Genomic DNA, 26,810 nt, shown 5'->3' with positions numbered 1-26,810 from the left:
AAGTTCTGGGGAATCCAGTATACAGCATGGTGACTATAGTTAACAATATATTATTTACATACTTGGAGGTTGCTAAGAGTCAATCTTAAATGTTCTGGCCACACACAAAGTGAAAAGTGATGGATGTGTTAACTAACCTTACTATGGTTATTTCATAATATATACATTTATCAAATAATATTGTACACATTAAATTGACACAATGTTATATTTCAATTATATGTCAAAGCAAGAAAAAAATTTTAAAGTCATACTTCAAATATAGTATCAGGACCTAGAAGAAAGTGTTTTCTATCATAAACATTGCTTAGGCTATCAAAAAAAAAAATCTTATACGATATCGGGCTTCCTCATAGCCCTTTTAGAAGCAAAGCTTTCATACTCACTTATAAAAGTAAAGTTCACAGATACAGCTCACAAAAGCCAGGAGACATCGTAAAAAGTAGAAGACAAGAATCTGAAATAAACCCAGAACAGGAAAACAGAAGTTAAAGAGAAACAAGAAAACTATTAAAGATAAAACTACTCTCATTTGTCATTAATAACATTATGAATTGGCATAATCTTTTTGAAAAGCAATATGTATAGAAGATTATACCTATTTTCCTACCCTGGACCCAGCACACCTATTTTTATGAGTTCCAGACCACAGGAGTAACTCAAACTATGCAGGGAAGGTTAGTTTTATTCATCAACATGGTGAATGAATGTGGCACTATTACTTTCGGAAAAAAACTGCTTGAAAAAAACCACACAACATCTCTCTCTCTCATGAATAAATAAATAAAATCTTAAAAAAAAAAAACAACTCTACATTCAACAAACATTTCCTAAACAACCATAATATATTGATAACTACAGATAATTACTCAACACCAGGCAAAAATATACAATATTATTTATACATTGGAATTACAGCTTTGGAAATCAGAAGCATATGAAATGATTGAAAAGAAATGTAATAAAATGGTAAAGGTGGCTATATCAAGCTGCTGGGGCTTATCCTCCAAACACCTGTAATATGATTTTATTAATTTCATAATTAAATACATTAATTTTTAAAAGACATAATAATAGGGGTTATATTTAATAGCTTTCATACTATAGTACACTGGTGTATTTAAGAATATTAAATACTTCAGAATGTAAGCACTACTTAAATATATATCATGATTAATATTACTGCATGTAACTTAGAAATACTTCCCATTTTTATCACTATAACCCAAAAATTCCAAAGAGTTCAATAAAGTGACCGATCCGATAAATGCCAGATTAATTCAATAAAAACATACTAAAAACCTAGTATATACTAAGCACTATTCTAGATGCTAAGAATTCATATAATTTTAGTACAAAATATCTACACATGTGAGGACCCCTCATCTAATTGGGGAGAGTATAAAACATGTTTAGAAAGTTAAAAAGAGGGATCCCTGGGTGGCGCAGTGGTTTAACACCTGCCTTTGGCCCAGGCCGCGATCCTAGAGACCCGGGATCGAATCCCACGTCGGGCTCCCTGCACGGAGCCTGCTTCTCCCTCTGCCTATGTCTCTGCCTCTCTCTCTCTCTCTCTCCTCTCGCTCTGTCTCTCATAAGTAAATTAAAAAAAAAAAAAAAAGTTAAAAAGACTGGCTGGCTCAGTCAGAAGAGCATGTACCTCCTGAGCTTGAGGTTTTAAGTTCAAGCCCCATTTTGGGTACAGATATTACTTAAAAATAAAATCTTTCAAAAAATAAAAGAAAGTTAAAAATTAACCTGAGTTAATATAAGAATTGTATTTGGAAGCAGGACAACAATGCCCCCACAACAACTAACATCCAACATATTACTGGAAATCCTGGCCAATGAAAAAGGACAAGAAAAAAATGAGGTATAAGGAATGGAATAGAAGAAACTAAACCCTATATACACAGATGGAAGAGAATCCAAGAGATTCACATGATAAACCCATAACACTAATATGGAAATTCAGCAAGATTAAGATAAAGAAAACAAAAATCAGTTGTTTTCTTCTCTATCAGCAAAGAGCACCAAAAAACAAAAACAAAAACAAAACAAAACAACCCCACAGGATTCCTTTCCTAACAGCAAAAAAAAATATGAAGAATGTAGGCATTAACATACCTAATACTGATAAGACTGACATGGGTACATTTAAAATTTTTATTGAAAGGATACAGAAAAAAAAAAAAAAAAAAAAAAAGAAAGGATACAGAAAACATGACTAATCTGATAAATAAATCTTAAGGATGGAATGACAAACCTATAAAAATACTGATTCTCATATTAATATGTGATTCAATGCACTGTCAATCAAAACCCAACAGAATTGGGGGGGGGGCAAATATTGTGAAATGATTTTTAAAATACAAACTTTATAAAGGACAAAGTGAGAAACTGATCAACCAGATATTAACACACACTACAAAGCCATAATAATAAAAACAGTGTGTTGTATTAACAATTTGACCAGGGATCCCTGGGTGGCGCAGCGGTTTAGCGCCTGCCTTTCGCCCAGGGCGTGATCCTGGAGACCCGGGATCGAATCCCACGTCGGGCTCCCGGTGCATGGAGCCTGCTTCTCCCCCTGCCTATGTCTCTGCCTCTCTCTCTCTCTCTCTCTGTGTGACTATCATAAATAAATAAAAATTTAAAAAAAAAAAAAAAACAATTTGACCAATGACCTAGGAAAAGGGTGCCAGAAACAGAGCCATACATGTGGGAATAAGGTGTAGGATATATACGGTATTACCAATCAGAAGAGAAAGGATGATTATTTAGCAGATGGTACTGAAAAATCCAGTTCAACATATCACAAAAAATAAAGCTGGATCTTTCTACAGTTTATAATAAATAATATTCAAACTGGAGCGCCTTGGTGGAGCATATGACTCTTGATCTCAGGGTTGTGAGTTCAAACCCCACAACCAGTATAGAGATTACATTAAGATAAAAATCTTCAAAAAAAAATCATATGGATTAAAGCCTTATATGTGACAGGTAAAATTATAAAGCTAGGAAAATACATAAGAACATCTTTGTGACTGTGGAGAAGGACAGTCTTTTCTTTTAGAAAGACCCAAAACCCATCCAACCATTAAGTGAAAAACTAACTGGCTTAACTATATCAAAATTAAGATTTCTGTTCAACAAAGGTCCACAGACAAAATTAATAGAACATTAACAGCCTAAAAGATTTTCAATATCTAAAATCTCCAAGGGGTTGCTATTGAGAACTTCTACAAATCAGAAGAGAAAACCAGAAAACCCAACTGAAAACCAGACAAAGGATGTGAACAGATAAAGCACAGAAAAGGAAATATTAAAGACAAATGAAATTCTGCACCTCAAGAGTAATCAAAGAAATGCAATTAAAAGAAGAAACATTTCACATACACGAGAAGGATGAAAATTATCAAATCAGAAATACCAAGTGCTCAGGAGATGTGAGTGGCTGAAATACAGAACACTGTTGAGAAGCGTAAAGTTAGACAGCCATTCTGGGGGGCAATTTGGCAATACTCCATGAAATTAGCTGATAGATACATACATACACACATAGATATGGGACTCCACCACTGAGTATATAGTTTATAGAAACTGACATCCAGATCCATAGGGAGACAAAGGTACTCTTGCTTAGGATGGCAAGAAGTTGGAAAGGTAACCATCACTGGGGTGGCAATTATTACCAGATTGTCTCCCAGCAACAATCCACCCTCTCTCAATGGTTTCCACTGATAGAACCTAAGAGAAAGGAGATTATAAGGAAGAACAAGGGAAATCATTCCTGTTCCGTTTCCTGCTTATGTTTTTGATATAAGAGGAAAAGTGACATAAGATGAAGGATTCTATTGAACCTGTCAAATTGGAAGCGACCGTGGTACCCAAGAGGACACAAAAGCCTTCAGCATTGCATATTGTTATTTCTCTGCTGAGACCTCATCCTGTACACCTCTCCTCTGCTAAGTTCAAAAAACCAGAAATGAATTACTAGATAGGGAAGGGAAAGACAGTGCTCTACCACCTTCTACAGATACTATCTTTCTGATCAGTCTAAAATGCAAATACAATCATGTCTCTCCTCTAAAACATCTGGATGGCTTCAGAATGCCCTTGGTGGGTATGTCTAACTACTTACTAGAGCATATCAGGTTATATAAATCTGGCCTCCTTCTACCTTTCAGTATCATGAAACCCACTCTACTGCTCACTGTCTCTTCCAAGCATCAAGCCTATTTCTACAAGAATGCCATGCTGGCCCTCTTCCCAGCCTCATGGCTTTCTTCCATCATTCCCTTTTTTCCTTTACCTAGATAAATCCTACTTACCTTCTAGTTCTCTCATCAGGGACTCCTACTTCATGGAAGATAGATTAGCCATACTTTTCCCTATTCCTCCTGCTACATAAAACCAAAAACTCTGGATATTATAGGTAAAGTAAACCTAGTAAGATTCAAATAGAGAGAAGGTGGCAGACTGCCTGGGGACTTTAAGACCACAGGAAAAACATAATGGTAAGTTCTCTGGGTTTTCTTTTGCTTCTATATTCCAGACTTAGAACTAAAGAAGTTGGCAGCTAGAAATGCCAAGGAGTATAAGCAGCAACCAAAGCCTGGCCAATCTAGCCACAGGCCAAGAAAGAGGTAGCCTAACAAGACAGAAAATCTTTAGACAATAGCTATTGTACTCCAGAAAAGCACTCCAGAAAAAAAAAATGTAGCTCAACTCCCACACATGCCATCAAAGGTCCAGTAGGAAGTCAGGACTTTGATCCGTGCTGGTGGTAACAAGCCCCTTCTCTGGCCACGGTGTCAGTGGAGACCATGTGGATTAGTCTGAACTTCCATCTCCCCATCCTACTCTAAATAGTAATGAAGTACCCCGACCCTGCCCACCAGAGTGAAGGCCTAGAAAAACCTCAACTTCTACCCCCACCTGGCTGTAACAAAGGTGAAGAACACCCTCCTTCCTCCTGCTATAGAAGTATCAAGAGCAGCCAGACAGAAGGCTTCAGTAAGACCCAGAGGAAGCATGCTGGGCTCATGAATAAGATCTAGATTCTCATAATACCCCAAATGTCCACATGGCAACTAAAAATTACTTGGAAAATATCAAACTGAATGAAAATCATCAACAAATACTAACAAGATGAGAAAAAAGTTAGAATTATCTGACAAACTTTTATTTTTTTTTTTTTTTAATTTTTTATTTATTTATGATAGTCACAGAGAGAGAGAGAGAGAGGCAGAGACACAGGCGGAGGGAGAAGCAGGCTCCATGCACCGGGAGCCCGACGTGGGATTCGATCCCGGGTCTCCAGGATCGCGCCCTGGGCCAAAGGCAGGCGCCAAACCGCTGCGCCACCCAGGGATCCCCTGACAAACTTTTAAAGGAGCCATTGTAAAAATGCTTCAGCAAGCAATTAAGAACACATTGGAAACATGAAAAAACAGAAAGTTGCAGTAAGACAGCAGAATATATAAAGAAAAACTAAATGGAAATTTTAGAACTGAAAAAATACAATAATCAAAACTAAAACTCAACAGATAGCCTCAACAGCAGAATGAAGTGGACAGAGGAAATGATCAGTGAACTGGAAGATTAGAAATTGCTCAATCAACAGAGAAAACAGACTAGAAAAAAAAAATGAGTAGGGCCTCAGGAACCTGTGGGACTTAATTAAACATCTAACACTGATCTCCTTGGAATCTCAGGAGAGGATTAACAGGGCAGGGCTGAAAAAGTACTCAAAAACTAAAATCTTCCCAAATTTGGCAAAAGACATAAACCTAAAGATTCAAGGTTAGTAAATTCCAAGTAGGACAAACCCAAAGAAATCCATGCTAAGACGTATCATAGTTAAATTTCTGAAAAGTAATCAGGTTAGGTCTTCATTAACTCCTAATTAACCTTCAGCACTCTGTTTATTTATTTATTTATTTATTTATTTATTTATTTATTTATTTTTTTTTTTTTTTTTTTTATGATAGTCACAGAGAGAGAGAGAGAGAGGCAGAGACACAGGCGGAGGGAGAAGCAGGCTCCATGCACCGGGAGCCTGATGTGGGATTCGATCCCGGGTCTCCAGGATCGCGCCCTGGGCCAAAGGCAGGCGCCAAACCGCTGCGCCACCCAGGGATCCCCCCCAGCACTCTGTTTAAATTAGGCTCTCCTAACACGCTATCTCATTGCTCACTGTATTTTTCCTCCATGAGACCTACTACATTTATAATTACTTGTTCAACATTCATCTTCCCCGCTAACCTATAAATTCCATGAGGGCAGGGATTTGGCCACTTTTATATCCACAGCACTTAACAAAGTGCCCACCAGACAAAATCTGGCCATTAGTTAGTATCTAAAGTATATAAAGAACTTACACAGCTCAACACAAAGGAAAAAAATAATCCAATTTTAAAAACTGGGCAAGGTCAGGGTACCTGAGTGGCTCAGCTGGGTAAGCAGCCAACTCTTTTTCTTTTTTTTTTTTCTGAAGATTTTATTTATTTATTCACGATAGACATAGAGAGAGGCAGAGACACAGGCAGAGGGAGAAGCAGGCTCCACGCCGGGAGCCCGACATGGGACTCGATCCCTGGACTCCAGGATCGCGCCCTGGGCCAAAAGCAGGCACTAAACCACTGAGCCACCCAGGGATTCCCCCAGCAGCCAACTCTTCATCTAGGCTCAGGTCATGATGTCTAAGTCCTGGGATCAAGCCCTGCATCAGGCACCCAACTCAGTGGGGAGTCTGCTTCAGGATTCTCTCCCTCTCCCTCTGCCCTTCCCGCCCATGCTCTAAAATAAATTTTTAAAAACTAAATGGAAAGACATGAATAGACATTTCTCTATGAGGATGCAGACAGAATAAAAGAACTTATGTGCACTAGCTGGTGGGAATGCCAACTGCTGCAGCCACTCTGAAAAACAGTATGGAGGTTCCTCAGAAAATTGGTTAGGATCCAGTAACTGCACTACCAGGTATTTAGCCAAAGAAAACAAAAATACTAAATCAAAAGGATATATGCACCTCTGTGTTTACTGCAGCATTATTTACAATAGCCAAATTATGGAAGCAGCCCAAGTGACCACAAATAGATGAACATATAAAGAGGCAGTATATACATACAATGGAATATTTGGCCATAAAAAAGAATAAAATCTTAATATTTGCAACGAATATGTAAATATCATACAGAAAACTAATATAACACTGTATGCTAACTATCCTGGACTTAAATTTTTACAAAGTTGCTCCATTAATGTTTGTTGAATGAATGAACAATTATCTTTTCCAAAAAGAGTCCTCTCCTACTTACCAATCTATTTTGTCCTTTTCTGAAAACTGTTCCAGAGACTCACCTCTTGATCAGCTGTAATTGCTCTCAGGTTGGCCTGAACTTACCTTATTAGTTTGTAGAATTCTTGCATGAAATGCAGCTGGCCAGGCATGAAGCAACAGATAAGCATAGGACCGAATCGCATAAACTGGGGAATATTCCCAAGTCTGAAACCCCTTCCCATATATGAGGTAGTGTGTCTGAAAGGAAAGAACAGACAGATTCAGGGTTAAGTTGACAAAAAAAATCCCTGCTAAGAGGATATAGGTGAAGTTCTCAAGTAAAAATGTTAGTAAGACAAAGGTACACAGAAATGCTGAAATTCTCAACAAGATTTGCAACTATTAGATAAAAATCAAAATGACCCAATACCGAAAAATATTAGGGCATTATAATTTCTACAAGATTATTGCTTAGTCAATGTCAAAAGCTTGATCTTTACCTCCATTTTTTAAAAAAATACTCATTAACCAAAGGGTGCCTGGGTGTTAGTTAAGTGTCTGCCTTTGACTCAGATCACGATCTCCAGGTCTTCGGATGGAGCCCTGCATCAGCAATGAGCATCTCATCGAGCTTCCTGCTCAAAAGGGAGTCTGCTTCTCTCTCTCTCTGTCCCTCTCCACCTGTCACTCTCTCAAAAGAATAAAATACTCATGAGCTAAAACAAAAACTCTAAACCTGTATTTTCCTTAAACTACCTACACTAAGCATCTTTTAATGTGAAATGGGATCAGAAAATTTCACCTCTGAATTTTCTGCAATAGGAAGTCAGCAGACTTTTAAATGGATAAATCATGAAATAAGCAGTTATAAGCATACTAGTTAGTAAGATTTTTTTTATTTTAGCAAACATCAGAAAAAAACAACCAAAAAAGTTGAAAGAAAGCAGTCACCTCTAGGAACTGGGATTTGGCTATAAGAAGTGCAACAGAGCTACTGTTTTCCCTTTCAGCTCTGTAGTAGTTCACTTTTTTTTTTTTTAAGATAGATTTGTTTATTTATTTACTTATTTATTCATTCATTCATTCATTCATTCATTCGAGACACACACAGAGAGAGAGGCAGAAACACAGGCAGAGGCAGAAGCAGGCTCCATGTAGGGAATCCAATGCAGGACTTGATCCCGCCGGGATTATGCCCTGAGCCAAAGGTAGATGTTCAACCGCTGAGCCACCCAGGCGTCCTAGTAGTTGTTAACTTTAAAAATTATCTCAAAGTATTATTTTTTTAATCTTTTTTTTTTTTTTTTTTTTTACTTATGATAGTCACAGAGAGAGAGAGAGGCAGAGACATAGGCAGAGCGAGAAGCAGGCTCCATGCACCGGGAGACCGACGTGGGACTCGATCCCGGGTCTCCAGGATCGCGCTCTGGGCCAAAGGCAGGCACTAAACTGCTGCGCCACCCAGGGATCCCAAAGTATTATTTTGATTTAAAAGAAATTTAAGAAAATTACAAATTACATCTTTCTGTAAAAGTCCCATTTTCCTATGACCTTCAACAACAGGTAAATGATCAGCTTAGAACACAAAAGCAAGGGGCACCTGGGTGGCTCAGCGGTTGAACATCTGCCTTTGGCTCAGGTTATGATCCTGGGGTCCTGGGATCCAGTCCTGCATCCGGCTCCCCACAGGAAACCTGCTTCTCCCTCTGCCTATGTCTCTGCCTCTCTCTCTGTCTCTCATGAAAAAATAAATATTTGAAAATAAAAAGAATACAAAAGTGAAAATAAAGTTGCTTTACTATCAGTCACACTTGTACATTATTTGTATCCTGATTGGCAACAACTTCCCAAGCGGTGAAATCAAGAACAAAAAAAAAAGAAAAGAAAAGAAAAGAAAGAAAAAACTAAAGAAATCACCTACGGGTTCCCAGTAGTTGAATGTTTCATCACAGTCAGAGATGTTGCTCAGGAGAGCAGCACACAACCGTGCTGAGAGCAGACACTTGAAAGCAGTAGATCCTTCAGGGGCCCAGACTTGTCCTGCTTTGTTCCCAGATAACCTGCTCAGAATCGAAGAGAGACGTGTCAGGAAGACCTAGAACGGCCCAAACTAGACAGAAATGACAAGAATGGCAAGGACATCAAAGTCCTTTATTAAGTCAACTAAAAAGTTAGCTGTAGAATACAGAAGCCAGGGACCAAGAACTGAATCGTATTCTTTTTAGCCCGTTTTTAATGAGTAGGCTTATTCGTACTTTTAGTTCACTGCCTCAATGGCACTCCTGGGAGGCCACAAAGCTCTCGTTCTCCGGTTCTTTCTTCTCTTTAACAAGGTCACTACTTTCCACGGCCTTAACTCATTTCGCCACTTGTTCAAACGCACGGAGGCCTCATCCGGGCGAAGCAGAGAACCTCCTCCGGTTGCGAGGTCCGGCGCTCCTCCCCCGCGCCCCGGGAGCGGGACGGGACGCGGCGGCAGGTGCCGGGGGTCGTGGGCCCGCCCCGCACAGGGAGGGGCTGGGCTCTGCGGGCAACGAGGGAAACCGAGAGAGGCCGCCGGGAAAGGTCTCCCTCGGGGGCTCGGCCAGCTGCGACCGCGACGCCAGCCCGCCCGGGGCCTGGCCAGCAGCCTCGGGGCCGCCCTCCGGGCTCCCTCCCCGGCGGGGGGCGTCCGGGGAGAGCAGAGCACCCGGGGGAGGAGCCCGGCAGGCCTGCCCCGCGCCGCGCCGCCCCGCGGAGACCCCCGCGCGCCAGCCCCCGCCGCCCCGGCCGCCCCGGCCACGCCCCCGCCGCGCCCGCCGCGCCCGCACACCTACTCGGTCCGCGGCTCCGCGCCGCTCGCCTCGCGGCTGCACAGCAGCTCCCGCAGCTTGTCCGCCGCGGACACCGTGTCCCCGCCGCTGCCCCCGACCCCCTTCGGGCGCTGACGAGCCCCTCGGCTCGCCATGGCACGCGCGGAGAAAGAGGTCCAGTTCCGAACCCTACGAAGGCGGCAAGCGCGGAGACATAGATTTGGCTGGCAACGGTGTCCGCTGAGGGACAAAAGACCTTGACATGCGCAGAAAAGACTAAGTAATAGCGCGTTTGGGCCAATTGGGGCAAACCCCGAGGTAGAAACGAAATGGGACCGGAGACTTGACTTGCACCACCATAGCTACCCGCTTTCCACATGTTTGTAACTATGGGCATTCATCCCTCCGTCCGCTGCTCTCTTCCTCACTCTTCAATACCAATGGAAAGTAGCTAAGGTATTTATCCAGTTAAAAACCACAGCACAGCAGCAGATGAAAGGGGAGGTCCTTAAAAGGTCACTGACACCTTGCCCTCTCTGTATTTTGGGGAGCGTGATAGAGACAGCCTGCAGCTAATTAACTGTTTCATTAATTACAGACAAAGCTGTAATGGCAGAACAGAGAATAAGAAAAATGAAAGCCTGAAGAAATTCTGTGCAACCAATGCAACCTGGCACTGCTATTGCTACTACAACAATTCGGGAAGCATTTTACATACTTTATCCTTTTTAAGTGTAATATAACAACCTTGTTCTTATCAATAAGTAAACTGAAGTCCAAGGTTGCATAAGGAGGAATTGGTGGAGCCCTATTCCAGCTCAGGTCTGTCTTATTACAAAACCCATGCTTTTCCCAGGAGATTGGGAGGAAGAGCCTCATGTCTTATAGGTGACAGCATACCTCTGACCCTCAGGGGCTATTCATCTGTTCCGGATACCCTCCCCACTGCCCCAGTCACAGAGTTCTGTCCCATACATGGAGAGCTCTGTAGCAGTAGCTGAAATGTTTGTATAGGCAGCACTAAAACGGGCCTTATAAGACATGTTAAAGGGACTTCTGTATGTGGCCAGGGAGGGGATGAGGCATAAGCAGTAGACAATTATGGAACGAAAAAATTTCATGGGTAAAAAGCAAACCTGCAGTAAAGGTAGTTATAACTTATAAAGCTAGGATGAGGGGATCCCTGGGTGGCTCAGCAGTTTGGCACCTGCCTTCAGCCCACGGCGTGATCCTGTAGACCCAGGATCGAGTCCCACATCAGGCTCCCTGCATGGAGCCTGCTTCTCCCCTGCCTGTGCCTCTGCCTCTCTCTCTCTCTCTCTCTCTGTGTGTGTGTGTGTGTCTCGTGAATAAATAAATACAATCTTTAAAAATAAAAAAATAAAGCTAGGATAATGGTTAAAAGACAAAAGTAGTAAAATCAATTATATCTAAAAAAAGGGACTCATGAAATAAAAAGATGTAAAATAGGACAACATATACATAAAATGTGGGGGGGGGATAACAATGAAGTTCTTTTTGAAGGTGTTGAAACTTAAATGCCTCTCAACTTTAATAGACATTGCTACCTTAAGATGTTATATAGAGTGCCTCCTTAATCAAAAATCACCCGTTTTCTCACTGCCTGCCAAATGAGAGTACAAATTCCATATTCTAGCATTCAGTCTTTCATCACCTAAATCCAGCCCTATCCTATTTTTCTAATCTTATCTCCCACTACTTTCCTATATACATTTACATTCCAACTAACTAGCCTGAAAAGTGCTCCAGCCACTCCCTTATCTATACCTCTGCCTGGAATGCACATCTTCCTTACCTGACAATCCTCCCATCACAACACTGCCGTTATTTTAAGATCCAGCTCAAATGCTACCTTGTCCATGTACTAGGCACCATTACAGATAGAAGATAGGTATAAATGAGGGACACCTGGGTGGCTCAGTCGGCTAAGCATCTGACTCTTGGTTTCTGCTCAGGATATGATCTCAGGGTCTTGAAATCTAGACCCATGTTGGGCTCAGCACTGGGCTTGGAGCCTGCTTCAGATTTCCTCCCTCTCCCTCTGCAACCCCCCTGCCCCGTGCATGTGTGTGCACTCTCTAATAAAAAATTTTAAAAGGAACAAAGGTATAAGTCACATTACCTGCCCTCAATTAGTTTACGGTGAATGTAGAAAGCTGAGCAATAAATGTGTCCATAAGAGATCCCTTGATTCTTTACTCCACTCCCCAAAATGTAATGCCAGTGTTCCCATCCCCATTAATGATACTCCTGTTCTTGCAGATCAAAAACCATGCAGTCAGTACTGCTTGATTCCTGTTTAACCCCAAACCCTTCCCCCATACACATATAGTTCTTCAGCATATCCTTTTAAATATTACCCAGCCCAACAACATCTTCCCACCCTGATCCAGGTCACCATTATCTCTCATTGGCATTAATCACCTCCTAGTTTGTATCTTGGCTTCCATTCTTATCTTTCTACATGCTTTTCTCCAAATAAAAGAACAAATAAGACCGTTATTTTCCTCCCAGAGTTTACAATATAATTCCAATCTTCGGAGCCTAACTATTCATTAACAGGAACATACATTAATTAACATTAGAGGACTCTAGAGTCCTGGTCTGAGCCAATCTCCCAGTGTCTCTGAGAGATGCTTAAAATAGAAAGCTCCAAAATCCAAGAGGGCAAAGTTTAATCAATCACATGCAGTGGTTACTAGTGAAGACTAGGGAAAGAGAAACAACAATGGCAGAAGGAATATGGGCTTTATTTTTTTTAAGATTTTATTTATTTATTCATGAGAGACACAGAGAGAGGCAGAGACAGAGGCAGAGGGAGAAGCAGGCTCCATGCAGGGAGCCGGATGTGGGACTTGATTCTGGGACTCCAGGATCATGTCCTGAGCTGAAGGCAGGCACTGAACCCCTGAGCCACCCAGGGATCCCAAATATGAGCTTTAGAGTCAGACAAATCCAAGTGTGAAGTCTATATCTGACATAAATTCGTTCCATGACTTCAGCAATAGTCAACCATGGAATAAATATTATCATGATGATGCCAATACTAATTATGGAGCACTTTCAACTTACCCAAGCTAATAAATGTTAGTCTAACTCAAAAAACCACTCTTGTAAATTGATTTAGTGAGATAACACAAAAGGGTTTGAAGAAGAGGAATTGGCAGTGTGAAAAAATATGGCACTGAAGTTCTATTGCATCTTCAGGGATAAAGTATCTAAAATACAAGATGCTGTTTTATTTGTTTTCCTAGTCATGACTCAGGATCAAAATACAGTACAACTCCATAGGTCACCGATCCCACCACAGTCTATGAGTTTTTTTTTTTTTTAAGAATTTTATTTTACTTTATTTATGATAGTCACAGAGAGAGAGAGAGAGGCAGAGACACAGGCAGAGGGAGGAGAAGCAGGCTCCATGCACCGGGAGCCCGACGTGGGATTCGATCCCGGGTCTCCAGGATCGCGCCCTGGGCCAACGGAAGGCACCAAACCGCTGCGCCACCCAGGGATCCCTACAGTCTATGAGTTTAAGTGACAAAGCCCCCAGTTTCTTTGGAGTCAACTAACATTGGCTAGAATACCAAGGTAAAAGACTATAAAAAACACAGTCTGGAAAGAATTACCAGTTACAAATTGGTCTTTCTTTCTTTCTTTCTTTCTTTCTTTCTTTTTTTTTTTACAAGATTTTATTTGAGAGAGAGAGAGAGAGCACACAAGCAGTGCAAAGAGGCAGAGGAAGAGGGAGCAGCAGACTCTCTGCTGAACATGGAACCAGACAACATGTTGGGCTCAATCCCAGGCCCCCAGGATCATGACCTGAGCTGAAGGCAGATGCTTAACTGAGTGAGCCACTCAAGTGTCCCCAAATCGTCTTTTTCATCTGCACCTGCACTCACACCCACAAAGATTACTCTGGAGAAGTAAATTTATTAAACTACCGAGGTATTACATGTAGTCTTTGCTGAATCTCTTTCCTAAACTGTAATTGCATTGATGCCACCTGCTGCCGCGTGAGGGCCTTGTCACAGGTCTGATATGTCAATCTATAGCAGAGACTGACCTGTTGAGTCTTGGGATGCTGGAAACGACTAAGGAATTCTATGGATATGACAGTGTCCTGGGACACTGCTCGGGCCACTGTGTGAAACTCTAGTTCATCAAATTCTTTCTTCTCATCTAACCAAAAACTAATATCATGCACATAGCATGGAGGATACAAGGAATAGCTTTTAAAGGGTTCTATTTTCCCAGGAACAAAATTCTTCAGGAAACGGGGATCAAAGGTCCACAACATCCTCCAGTCTGAGATACCCCAGACAAGCATTGTTAGGAGGTCCAAGTTCATAGACACAAACATAAAACTCTGGTCTTTGTGTATAATGCTTGTAGCAGATGTGACAGACCCAATAATCAGATCCTTGGCACAATCTGGGCCAAAATTATGAGACTTCACATAAATAAAATAATCTTTCCCATTTGGTTGAAAGACAAATTCCACTGAACTGCTCAGCTTAGAGCCCTCCAGCAATGTCTGGGTCAGAAGGCTATCAAGAGTGCCCTTCAGGTGATCCAGCAGTGTCTGAAGATAATGATCCTTCAGATTTTGATTAAACCCAAGGATAAATAAAATCTCATGAAATGCCGGCATTGTGAAAGGCAAGATAAAGCACTTCCGAAAGACAGGTCCACTGAGGACGTGTAGGGAACCTGGGAAGAAGCCTGGTGCTTGGATGACAGCCTGAACATGAACTAGGAGAGAAGGTCTAAGGCACACCTTATTTTGGCCATAGATTTCTTCATGAGCTTCTTCCTTGCTGTCTAATCCAGGATCCTTGAGAAGATTAAGTTCTGAAAATAACACTAGAAAGTCCTTCATGTCTTGTGTTGTCCCACCAGTCAGGGACTCAGAATTTGAGTTATCTTCACAGAGACTAATCCAAAAGGCAGCCGACAGACTGTCACAGTTCCAGTAAGTGAGAACATTGGTGCTTCCCTCTGGCAGTAAAGGAAAGGAACAGTTCAGCCTCCTTAGAGGGAAAGCTTTGCCCAATTCAGCAATGAGCTTCTCGTTAATGGTTTTGATGGGATGACAGGAAGGTGCTTCTAGGAAACCTCTGTTTAAAAACACATAAAAATGACTTTTTAAACTTCAAACATAAAAAATTATTATGGATCTAGAATTAAAAGCACAAATAACTGTATAGAAAAGAATTATCTTGGGATCCCTGGGTGGCGCAGCGGTTTAGCACCTGCCTTTGGCCCAGGGCGCGATCCTGGAGACCCGGGATCGAATCCCACATCAGGCTCCCGGGGCATGAAGCCTGCTTCTCCCTCTGCCTGTGTCTCTGCCTCTCTCTCTCTCTGTGACTATCATAAATAAATAAAAAATTAAAAAAAAAAAAAGAATTATCTTTAAGGTGATTCCAAAAACAAATTAAAAAACTCATCTACCGGAAACAGAGATCATGTGTTTCAGAACTCCGATAGCCACCATTCTTACAATATACCAGAAAATATGACAAAGTTTATTTTTTTAAAGGTTTATTTATTTATTCATGAGAGACACAGAGAGAAAGATACAGAGACATAGGCAGGAGAAGCAGGCTCCCCACAGGGAGCCCGATGCAGGACTCTATCCCAGGGCCCCAGGATCATACAACTGCTAAGCCACTCAGGCGTCCCAATATGACAAAGTTTAATTCTAAAAAGGCTTGTGGGGCAGCCCAGGTGGCTCAGCGGTTTAGCACCACCCAGGGCGTGATCCTGGAGACCTGGGATGGAGTCCCACATCAGGCTCCCTGCATGGAGCCTGCTTCTCCCTCTGCCTGTGCCTCTGTCTCTGTCTCTGTCTCTCTCTCTCTCTCTCTCTGTGTCTCTCATAAATAGATAAAATCTTAAAAAATAAAAATAAAAAAATAAAAAGGCTTGTGTAAGGTCAGACTGACAACTATTCATAGCATGAACATCATGAACAATTTATCCATGAAATTAATTAACAATTTTTTTGAAATTAATTAACAATTAATCCATTCAATATATGGTTGCCATCAAGTCAATCAGGATACAACTAGAGATAGAAGTAATTTCTGGTAAAACAGCAGGTTACCTGTTCAGCTTTCCTACAAGTGCTTCTGGTTCTGGAAAGGAAAACCAGCGGTCACCCAGTTTGATTCTGAAGGTTCTGGGTTGTGAACACTCAAAGGGTAAGCTCCGGGTGAAGATATGATTCAAAGCACCTTCTACATGAAAGGACTTATCTTGACTCCTGCCAAAATAGTCACCAAGTATGGAGTCGGTCATTTTTTTAATTAATTAACTAATTCATTGTCATTTTTTTTTAAAGCAAGTATTTCTAGAGACTAAAGCAGGAAGTTGGTAAAGGAATGTCTAAGAGATTTTTTTTCATTATTAGTATAAGAGATGAAAAAAGGCTAGGCTTCTGTTATTACTTACCTATATCCAGTGCACTTGTACCCTGGCACAGACTCACAGCTGAAGGGATGCACCTCACTTAAAATGAATCCTCCCAGAGCAGCCATGGCAACCACCTGCCAGCTGTTGTGCCATTCTCTCCTGGGCTTATCAGCAGAAGTCCCACCTTGTCCTCTACACAATGCCACATGGACTTCTCCTTCCTCTGCAAGAACATCTTTACAGCTAATAGGGGGAGGAGAGCACCAGCAATTTATCAGAAACAAGTTGAAATTATCATAGGAAGTAACCTATACATACCTGGCTTGGCTGTAAAATAATTAAAATCCAATCATATCTATTTACAAAGGTCTATAAGACTTCACACATGCAAAGGAAGTAGCTGGAAGTAAAACCGTAAATTCAATGTTCAACTCATAACTGATACTAGTGGCTGACCAGGGTATTATCTGGCTTTGTATCTGCATTGTTCATCTAATGTCATAGAAAGGTCAATGTCTGCAGAATTCCTATACATGATTCACTGATTGGGCTGTTTTTCCCAGTTCAGTTGTTCATTTCACTCCCTTCCTATTAAAATTTCATATTTAAAATACTAACTTATGGGGATCCCTGGGTGGCTCAGTGGTTTCGCGCCTGCTTTGGCCCTGGGCGCAATCCTGGAGTCCCAGGATCGAGTCCTGTGTCGGGCTCCCGGCATGGAGCCTGCTTCTCCCTCTGCCTGTGTGTGTGTCTCTCTCTCTCTATCATGAATAAATAAATTTTTAAAAATATTTAAAAAAACAATCCTGGCTGTGTGGGGCACCTGGATGGTTAAGCTTCTGCCTTCAGTTCGGGTCATGATCCCGGGGTCCTGGGGTCGAGCCCGGAATCAGGCTCCCTGCTTACTGGAGAACCTGCTTCTCCCTCTGACCCTCCCCCACCTCGTGCACCCTCTTTCAAATTAATTTTTTAAATCGTAAAAAAAAAAAAAAAAAAAAAATCCTGGCTATGTGAAGTTTCTTGACAACTATGATCCCTAGAGACCTCCCATATAGTACCACATGTTTTGGTAAAGTAGTTTAAAGCACTATTTTAAGTTCACATTAATCTGAGGTAGTTACCATCAATATCCTCATTTTATGGATGAAGAAGCAAAAGCAAGTAAGGATCAAATAAGCTTACCCCAAATCACATAACTATTAAGTGGTGGGTGGGGATTTTGAATTCATGTTTTTGGCCATCAGATTATACTGGCTACCATTATTTTGCATTATCCAAAATAGGTGTTCCTCCCTTTACACGCCCAAGAGCACACTATTTGTACTTTTTTTTTTTTTTTTTTTTTTTTACTATTTGTACTTTTATTTAACATTTAGGGTGACATGTCTGCCTTTCCAACGAGACTGTGGGTTCCTCTGGAGCTCTACATTAGCCCTAAAACCTATCATAGTAACTTACACACATATGCCCTATTTCCCAAACTAAAATATAGGAGGGCAGTAACTGTGTAATGTACATCTTAAACATTTTACTTTTGAGTGGTCTCATTTCCTCACCTCTGGAAAAACTTGGCAAGCAGTTCCCTGTTCTTAGCTACTCCAGCTTTGCGTCCACAGTGGGGAAAATTAAAATAAATCCGATCAAACTCCCTGGGGTGCAGTTCCAAGGCATCTGCCAGATGGGTGCAGTCCACACAAAAAAGTATCTCAGTACCTGGCAGGAAATACAGACAGGAGGGTGTCTCAAGACCTGAATCCCTCCCTAACCTGTACCTTGCAAGACAACCCAGGTGCAAGCCCACAGCTGGCTTTCGGGGAACAGGATGCCTAGGAGCAACCCCCGCGCGCCCTGGGGCCGCCCGCACGCCCCCTCCTTTCACTTCCGGCAGCGCCTGCAGCGGGGCGGGGCTTCGCGGAGGGGCTGGCCTAGCTACCTCGCTCGCGCAGGCGCCGCAGATTCTCCCGGGCCACGGGATCCCGGGCCACGTCCGCCGGGCGCTGCAGGCAGGTGGCGGTTACACGGGTGCTCCCGACCAGGGTCTCGCTCAGCGCAGCGGCGAAGGAAAAATTCCCCTCCCCAACCAACAGGAGGCGCCGAGGGGCCATGGCCGGCACTTGCTCCCCGCTCGCGTCCTCGGAGGCGCCAGTTTTTACGTCACTTCCTCCGCTGGGGGGGTGGTCTCTACTGGCCTCTCCCTCGGTCGCTGATTGATGATGCATCGTCAGCGTCCTGTCGTCCTGAGAGACGGGTGCCGCCAGTTCGGGGGGAGGGCAGGGGGTAAATAGCTATGAGTGCAAAAGGGGACTCCGACCATCCCGTCCCCTCCCTTCCTCGCACCTTCAGGAGGGTCAAGATCACTTCCTTTTAGGCCGAGCGCTGCCCTGAGGGACTTCGTCACACCTGCATGAGATCACAAGCAGGCACTAGCGCACAGGTGCGGGCCCAGGGAGAGGCGAGGTCTGAGTGAAGGGAGTGGGGCGGGGCTGAGGTCCAGGGGTGCCCTGTAGGTTACTGTCGCAGAGGGTTTTAGAACAACCTTCCGAAATGGCTGCTTCCCTTTGTCTCTGCTGCTCGAGATTTCTCCAGGTGCTTCTCTCTCCTACCTTTTATTCATTTAGGAAATACCAAGTGCCTATTATGTGCCAGGCCTCCGTGCGGGCGGCGAAATACATGGGTGACCAAGATGTGGCCTGTGAATTCACGGAGCTTACAGTCTCATGGAGACCGCACAGCGAAGGAGGCAGCCCTGGTACAGTGGGATGCGGCGCTACGAGGAGTCGTTCAGGGTGCAATAGGGGCACAGAAGGACCTAGAACCTCACCAAGATCCGGGATGAAGTGGAAACGTTCCCTGAGTGAAGTGAACCTGAACTGAAACCCAAGAGGAGTAGGGAGCACCAGAGGGGCTCAGTCGGTTAATCGTCTGCCCTTCAGCTCAGGTCATGTTCCCAGACCTGAGATCCTGAGGGATCTGAGATCCAGGGGACCTCGGGCTCCCTGCTCGAGGAGGAGTCTGCGTCTCCCTGTCCCTCTGCCTGCCGCTCCCCCTGCTTGTGCGCGCTCTCTCTCTCCCTAGCTCGCTCTCTCAAGTAAATAAATAAGATATTTTTAAAAAGAAAAGAAGGACGCTTGGGTGGGTCAGCGGTTAAGCGTCTGCCTTTGGCCCAGGGCGTGATGCTGGAGTTCTGGGATCAAGTCCCGAGATCAAGTCCCATATCAGGCTCCCTGCATGGAGCCTGCTTCTCCCTCTGCTTGTGTCTCTGCCTCTGTGTGTGTGTGTGTGTGTGTGTGTGTGTGTGTGTGTGTCTCATGAGTAAATAAAATCGTTAAAGAGGCAGGAGGAACAATATATGCAAAAGCATGATGGAGAAATAGAATAGTTGAATTTGGCTGAACTGTAGTTGGAGAGTGGGTAACAGAGGAGATTGAAGAGTTAAGCAGGGGCCAGGTCATACAGAACACCCTAAGCCATTTTCACAACTTGAGTCTTATTTGGAAAACAGTGGCCAGCTTTTAAATAAGAAGATGACACAATTAGATTTTCATTTTCACACCATTCTTTACTATGGAGAAGGGATTGGAGAAGACCAAGGCTGATGGCAAGATCAGATAGGTGACTATAGCAATAATGGTGACAAAAGCTGGTAGTGATCTAAAATGGAACTTGGCAGTGAGGATGGAGGGTAGTGGTCTGATTAAAAAATCAATAAGACCTAGAAATTGGATGGATGTAAGAGGTAGAAAGAGAAGTCAGAGTCAAAGATAAGCTCAAGTCCTTTGGGACTTGGACAACTGAGTGGATGTTGATGTCTGTCCTTAGAGCTCCAAGGACAGTGTCACTTTGGTCTACAGTGTGAGTACCAGGCTTGTCAGATTTTGTGGGACCAATTACTCTGTGGTCATCATGCTATTTGTTGACATCAGTGCATGCATCTCTCTTCACAAAGGTACAGGATAAGAGGGCAGTTACCTTTAAAGCTGCAGTATTGGCTTTGTCCCTACCTGTGGAAAGGTGGCTTGGTGGGTGGTGTCTCCCAGATCATGACCTCCTGGCCATGGTGATCCGGGTGACCTACATTCTTTCTTTGCCTGGAGAACGGGACAGCCAGGTTTGGTGATATCTCTTCCTTTAAAGAAAATGGAACAGCTGGATAAAATTTGCTATCAGTTATCTACAAATTCTTCAAACAATACAAGCCACTCAGCATCAAAATACTGTTCATCGGTGAAGGTATTGTCTTACCCCCCCCCCCCAGCCAAGGGACCACAGTCATCTTTTGGCCCAAAATTAAAATGGCTAGGCTTTTGATTCCTTACAAAAAATTGAAATTCAGACATTGGTCATCTGATATGTGCAAAGCACCATTGACTGGGATAGCAGGCAGAATGAGAGGTATGATAATAAGATAAAGGTCCTGTCCTCAAGGCATGTACACAGTTCAGTGTAGGAGATTCAACACATACTTGAAGAACTTCAACGTATGGTAGAAAGCTAACGATATGAAGATACCATTCTGTGTGAGACAAAGGAGAGAAAAGTTAACTTGGAAGACATCATGAAAGAAGTGGCATTTGAGCTGAGTCCAAAAGGAAGAAAACTATCATTTATTGAACTTTTGTTGTGTTAAGTAGTTATCCAACTTTCACTTTTCCCTATTCTCTTGGACTATAGCAATATTCTTAGACCTTAAACTCTTACATCTCTAAATTTCTTGAACATTTAGCTAGTTTTCCATATAGTATTGGGGATACTGAAGGTTTTCCTGCCTCTTTAGGGGGTGGCATTTAATGTCTGCCATCTGCTACTTTTGATTGAGAGGATAGTTCAAAGGATTCAGGGATCAGGAGAGAAAGAAACAGAACCACAATTAAACTGGGAGAAGAGCCTAGATTCTTAGGAAGGTGTACTTATGTTATACTTGGCCAAGGGTAAAGAAGGGATGAATGTCTTCTCTATTCCCTAGTTTATACAACTTGCCTTTCTGTTCTCACTTTTTCCCAGAGACAGTCCCTCGCCTATTTCCTTGCAAACCCACACTATGGCAGCCTCATTAATGCAGATGGACATGCTGAAATATGGACAGATTGGAATGATATGTCCAAGTTTTTCCAATATGGATGGAGATGTACCACTAATGAGAATTCCTATTCAAATCATACCCTGATGGGAAACTGGAACCAGGAAAGATATGACCTAAGGAATATCGTGCAGCCCAAACCATTGCCTTCCCAGGTAATCTAACTTTCTCTTCTGTTTCCTTCCATTAGCAAAAGAAATGCCAATGGCCATTTTAGAGGTAGAAATCTGAGAACTTCCATGCCGAGATCTCTCAGGCTTCTCTACTCAGTGAGGTGGTTGGGGGTGGACAGCAGTCTTTAACTGGAATGTCTGTCCTACTATACTATCAAGTTGAATAGTAGAGTATTCAAAGTATGGGTAGTACTCTTTCTCTTGCTTCTCTTTAGACTTTATTCATCTACATAAGTATATGTCTTCTGACTCAGGCTGCCTACCTAGATTTGTCATTTATCTGCATTTTGCCCGTAAATGTTTCCTAAACAAACAAACAAGCAAACTTACAAAGGATATGAAAGTTAGTAGTATGTAGATGCACAACATATAGACCTCTAGTTAATCTAAAATATGACAGCATGTTAGAATTCATGTAATTGTGTCCTTTATTTCCCAATATTAGGTGTATACTCCTATATTTTTAACTAATTGGTTTTTCTTTCCAGTTTGGACACTATTTTGAAACAACGTATGACATGAGCTATAACAACAAAAGGCCACTTTCAACTCATAGTAGGTGGACTGTTCTTTTCAATCTTTATATACTCAGGACTCAACTCTGTGCCTGGAACATAGAAGTAACTCAAATAAAAGTAAATTGAATGAGTAAATAAGTGCATGAATGAGTAAATGATTTTTCTCTTTTCTCAATTTTGGTAGGACTCACTAAACTCAGAAATTTTCCCTCAGTAATAAGAGCGAGACCAGTTCCTTGTTGTTGACTGATTCTACTTGTCTTTCCTTCCCTTTTCTCTTCCCCCAGGATTTAAGAGAGAGCCTCACTGGTTTCCAGGACATCAGCCTGAGCTGGATCCTCCTCGATACAAATGCACAGAAAAGTCAACTTATATGGCTAGCTACTCAGAACCTCCACTTGGGCATTACTCTGCCTGTGTGTGGAATCCTAGTAACTGCCAACAGGTCCAGGATTCTAAGAAAGAATAAGAAGCTTCATTTTTCCAGAGTAAATTGTAGGAGGGAACACATTCTAAGCACAAGTAAGAATTTAGCTGACTATAATACAGTTTCACTCTCTGAATAAAGCACAGTAAATATTCCCTAACCCCTTTTTTGTTTGTTTTAATCAAGATTTAAATGTCAAATTTAAGTTAATTATGTCTGCTCTTAGTTCTCTGTTGCGAAGTTGTAGTAGGAGAGGATTAAAAAGAATTATTTTAAAAGTGCAACTACTTTGCTCTTCCCTACCTTCCAGTCAGTCAAGATCCAGCATGACTTGGGTTATGTTTGATGAGGCGCTTCCTGGATATAAGCCGGGTGGTCACAATCAGATATTGTAACTTTATCATGACCTTAATGAATATCCCCTCTTAAAGACTACAAAACGGGGAAAAAGACTTTTTAAAATTATTATAATGAATTTAAAACATACAAAATTAGACAGAGTAGTATAATGAACTCCCATATACATTACCCAGCTTCAATAATTTATTTTTCATTTTTTCATTTTTCTAAAGATTTTATTTATTCATGAAAGACACAGAGAGAGGCAAAGACATAGGCAGAGGGAGAAGCAGGTTCCCTGCAGGGAGCCCGATGCGGGACTGGATCCCAGGACGCTGGGATCATGACCAGAGCCAAAGGCAGACACTCAACCACTGAATCAACCAGGTGCCCCAATAATTTATTTTTTAAAAAATTTTATTTATTTGGGGGGGAGAGAGATTATGAGTGAGAGCGAGAAAGAATCTGAAGCGACTCCACAATGAGCATAGAGCCCAAAATGGGGCTCTATCCTACAACCACAAGATCATGACCTGAGCTGAAACCAAGAGTTGGGCACTTAACCAACTGACACCCAGGCACCTAGCTTCAACAATTTATGATTGATCTTAACTATCCTTATATACTTTCTCTATTTATAAAATTAATTTTAGAGCAGATCTCAGAAATTATATCTTTTCATCTCCAAAGATTTCAGTATATATCTCAAAAAGATAAAAATCATCAATTTTTTATTCCCCCACAAAGACCATCAAGGCAACCTTTCATCAAACAAAGCTGAGGTATTAAACCTGAGCAGGGAAGCACATCAACTTGACACAATCTTTGTGAGAATTCAAAAGGGGGATGTTCAGGGAGGGTATCTTGAGAGATTTGGGGTAAGGACTCTGTTGGTTTAAGACAAATCTTTCAGAGCACCTGGGTGGCTGGGCAGTTGAGTGTCTGTCTTCCGCTCAAGGCGGATCCCAGAGTCCTGGGATCAAGTCCCACATCAGGCACCCCACAGGGAGACTGCTTGTCCTTCTGCCTGTGTCTCTGACTCTCTCTCTGTCTCTCATGAATAAATAAATAAAATCTTTAAAAAAAAAAGATGGGTCTTTCAAAGTGGGGAACTGGTAGGGATTGAGACAGCATCTTGAATAGTTTGAGCTTAGTGTGCACAGGGAGGCAACAGTCTAAATTTTAACACATTTGAACTTATCAATATTTTCCTTTTTTATTTTGTCTCCTGTTTATTATGATAATGTAATGGATGAAAGATGTCTCCCATGTATTTCCTCCCAAACGTTCATTATTTTATATTACAAACACAGATATGGAATTTATGTTGTATAGGATGTGAGATAATAACTGAGTTTCATTTTTTTCCGTATGACTATCCAGTTTTCCCATTAATTATTAATAATTATTGAAAAGACCATACTTTCTCCACTGCTCTTGAACACCATTTTTATTGTAAATCAACTATCTGTGTATACTTGGGCCTTTTTCTGGGCCCTCTATTACATGCCATTGGCCTGTCATTACATATGCTATCTTATCCACAATGCCTTAATTACTTTGCTATTGTAATTACGATAATTTTGTAAATCTTAATATCAAATAAATGAGATACTTTCACATTGTTTTTCTTCAAGAATGCCTTAACTATTTCTAACCCATTGAAGTTCTATATAAATTTTAGGATCAACTTGCCAAATTTTACAAAAAGATACCATTAAGGTATTGGTAGAAACCGCACTGCATTGTTAGATCAACTTAAGAATTTGAGTTATAGGGGCGCCTGAGTGGCTCCATCGGTTAAGCATCCAACTCTTGATTTCGGCTCAGGTCATAATTTCAGGGTCATGAGACTGAGCTCTACATTGGGCTCCCTACCCAGCTGGGAGTCAGCTCAAGATTCTTTCTCCCTCTGCCCCTCCCATTTGTTCCATCTCTTTCTCTCTCTCTAAAATAAACAAATAAATCTTTTAAAAAATTTTAAGGGGCAGCCCGGGTGGCTCAGCGGTTTAGCGCCGCCTTCCGCCCGGGGTGTGATCCTGGGGACCCGGGATAGAGTCCTTCATCGGACTCCCTACACGGAGCCTGCTTCTCTCCGCCTGTGTCTCTGCCTCTCTCTCCCTCTCTGTGTCTCTTATGAATAAATAAATAAAATCTTAAAAAAAAAAACTTAAGATTTGAATTATTGCCTCTTGCTAATTCTAGTAATTCATTAAAATATGTTCTTGAAATACGAGTATTTTATAGGCACTTATTTTAAGTTTGTTATATATCCTATTTCCTGTGTATCCAGCATATTTTTTAGATAGTAGTAGTAGTAAAATATATATATGGCATAAACTTACCATTTTAATGATTTTTAAAAATTATTTATTTGTATGATTTTATTTATTTATTTGAGAGAGTGCGGAGGGGAGGAGCAGAGGGAGAGGGACAAGCAGACTCCATGCTGAGCGTGGACTGAGCCCAATGTGGGGCTCCATCTCATAACCCTGAGATCACAACCTGAGCCAAAATCAAGAGTCAGTCGCCCAATGTGGGGCTCAAGCTTACAACCCCAAGATCAAGAGTCATACACTCTTACTGACTGAGCCAGCCAGGTTCCCTATTTTAACTACTTTTAAATGTACAATTTAGTGGCATTAAGTATATTCACAGTGTTGTGTGACTATTAGCACTGTTTCTGGAACTTTGTCATTATCCCAAACTGAAGCTCTGTACCAATTAAACACTGACTTCTCATTCCCCTCTCCTCCTAGCCCCTGACAACCACTGTTCTCCTTTCTGTCTCTATGAATTGGCCTATTCTAGAAACCTCCTATAAGGGGAATCATGTCATATTTGTCCTTTTGTGTCTGGTTTATTTTGTTTAGCTTGTTTTCAAGGTTCATCCACATATATTCCTTTTAAGACTGAATAATATTCCATCATGTATTTGCTACATTTTTTCTATTCCATTCATCTGTTAATGGATACTTGGGTTGTTTTTGCCATTTGTCTATTGTGAGTAATTCTGCTATGAACATTGGTGTACAATTATCTGTTTGACTCCCCACTTTCAATTATTTTGGAGGTATACCTAGAAGTGGAATTGTTAATCATATGGTCATTCTGTATTTAACAGTTTGGAAATGCCCAACAACTGTTTTCCACTGCATTTTTTTTTTATATTCTCGCTAGCAATGTACAAGGATTCTAACTTTTCCACATCCTTACTGACACTTATTTTGTTTTTTAGTTTTTGTTTTTATAATAACCATCCTAGTGGGTTTAGAATGGTATCTGTTGTGGTTTAGATTGACACTTCCCTAATGGCTAGTGATCTTGAGCATCTTTTCATGTGCTGTTTAGCTATTTGTATATCTTTGGAGGGAAGTTTATTCAACTCCTTTGCCCATTCTTGAATAGAGTTGTTTGCCCTTTTGTTGTAGGAGTTCTTTATATATTCTGGATATTGATTTCTAGTCAGATACAGGATTCACAAATATTTTCTCCCATTCTGTGGATTGTACTTTCTTTCACTCCTTTAGCAATGCCCTTTGATGCACAGAAGTTTTCAATTTTGATGAAGTTCTGTTTATCTATTTTTTCTTTTGTTGCCTGAACTTTTGGTGTCATATCCAAGAAATTCTTGCCAAAGTCAACATTATGGATATTTTCCCATAGGTTTTCTTCTAAGATTCTACCGTTTTCACCTTATAACTAAGTCTTTGAAAAAAGAAAAAAATGATTAAATCTTTGATCCTTTTTGAATTAAC

The 26,810-nt window shown here is 41.6% G+C and overlaps 3 protein-coding genes across 8 annotated transcripts in view; 1 reads left to right on the top strand and 2 right to left on the bottom strand.

Annotated features, from left to right (window-relative positions):
• ALG9 (ALG9 alpha-1,2-mannosyltransferase) overlaps nucleotides 1-10,351 on the bottom strand; it is a 99,305-nt gene extending 88,954 nt beyond the window's left edge. Inside the window, exons 1-4 of one of the 3 annotated variants that reach the window (XM_041771081.1) lie at nucleotides 10,101-10,351; nucleotides 9,210-9,348; nucleotides 7,412-7,546; nucleotides 387-457 (exon numbers count right to left, since the gene is read on the bottom strand). Coding sequence is in view for 1 of the 3 variants with exons in the window: in XM_041771082.1 (XP_041627016.1) it covers nucleotides 387-457; nucleotides 7,412-7,546; nucleotides 9,210-9,348; nucleotides 10,105-10,235 (476 nt within the window). In the remaining 2 variants the exon portion in view is untranslated. Of the gene's footprint in view, nucleotides 1-386; nucleotides 458-7,411; nucleotides 7,547-9,205; nucleotides 9,349-9,543; nucleotides 10,050-10,100 lie in introns of those variants that run through there. The other 2 variants (XM_041771082.1, XM_041771083.1) reach the window with 2 other exon arrangements.
• A 2,562-nt stretch (nucleotides 10,352-12,913) lies between these two features.
• Nucleotides 12,914-18,793, bottom strand: FDXACB1 (ferredoxin-fold anticodon binding domain containing 1). Its single transcript, XM_041772461.1, has 5 exons — nucleotides 18,452-18,793; nucleotides 18,075-18,231; nucleotides 16,558-16,761; nucleotides 16,211-16,369; nucleotides 12,914-15,218 (listed from the first exon to the last, which is right to left on the bottom strand). The coding sequence occupies exons 1-5, from the start codon at nucleotides 18,735-18,737 to the stop codon at nucleotides 14,039-14,041; spliced, it is 1,986 nt and encodes a 661-aa protein (XP_041628395.1). The 5' UTR covers nucleotides 18,738-18,793; the 3' UTR covers nucleotides 12,914-14,038.
• Nucleotides 18,674-24,899, top strand: C10H11orf1 (chromosome 10 C11orf1 homolog). Of its 4 annotated transcripts, XM_041772463.1 has the most exons (5): nucleotides 18,679-18,952; nucleotides 19,137-19,267; nucleotides 21,520-21,750; nucleotides 22,257-22,323; nucleotides 22,574-24,896. In XM_041772463.1, the coding sequence occupies exons 2-5, from the start codon at nucleotides 19,202-19,204 to the stop codon at nucleotides 22,753-22,755; spliced, it is 546 nt and encodes a 181-aa protein (XP_041628397.1). In that variant the 5' UTR covers nucleotides 18,679-18,952; nucleotides 19,137-19,201; the 3' UTR covers nucleotides 22,756-24,896. The 4 variants fall into 4 exon arrangements, 3 of the variants coding, with proteins under 3 accessions (XP_041628399.1, XP_041628397.1, XP_041628398.1); XM_041772465.1 differs by lacking the exon at nucleotides 19,137-19,267 and having other exon boundaries at nucleotides 18,674-18,952; nucleotides 22,574-24,898; XM_041772464.1 differs by lacking the exons at nucleotides 18,679-18,952; nucleotides 19,137-19,267 and adding an exon at nucleotides 19,011-19,104 and having other exon boundaries at nucleotides 22,574-24,899.
• The last annotated feature ends 1,911 nt before the right edge of the window (nucleotides 24,900-26,810 follow it).

Source organism: Vulpes lagopus, chromosome 10 (genome assembly GCF_018345385.1).
Source record: "Vulpes lagopus strain Blue_001 chromosome 10, ASM1834538v1, whole genome shotgun sequence".
NCBI lineage: Eukaryota > Metazoa > Chordata > Mammalia > Carnivora > Canidae > Vulpes > Vulpes lagopus.
Note: the sequence above shows the minus strand (reverse complement) of the source record. Positions and strands in the feature narration are given on the sequence as shown.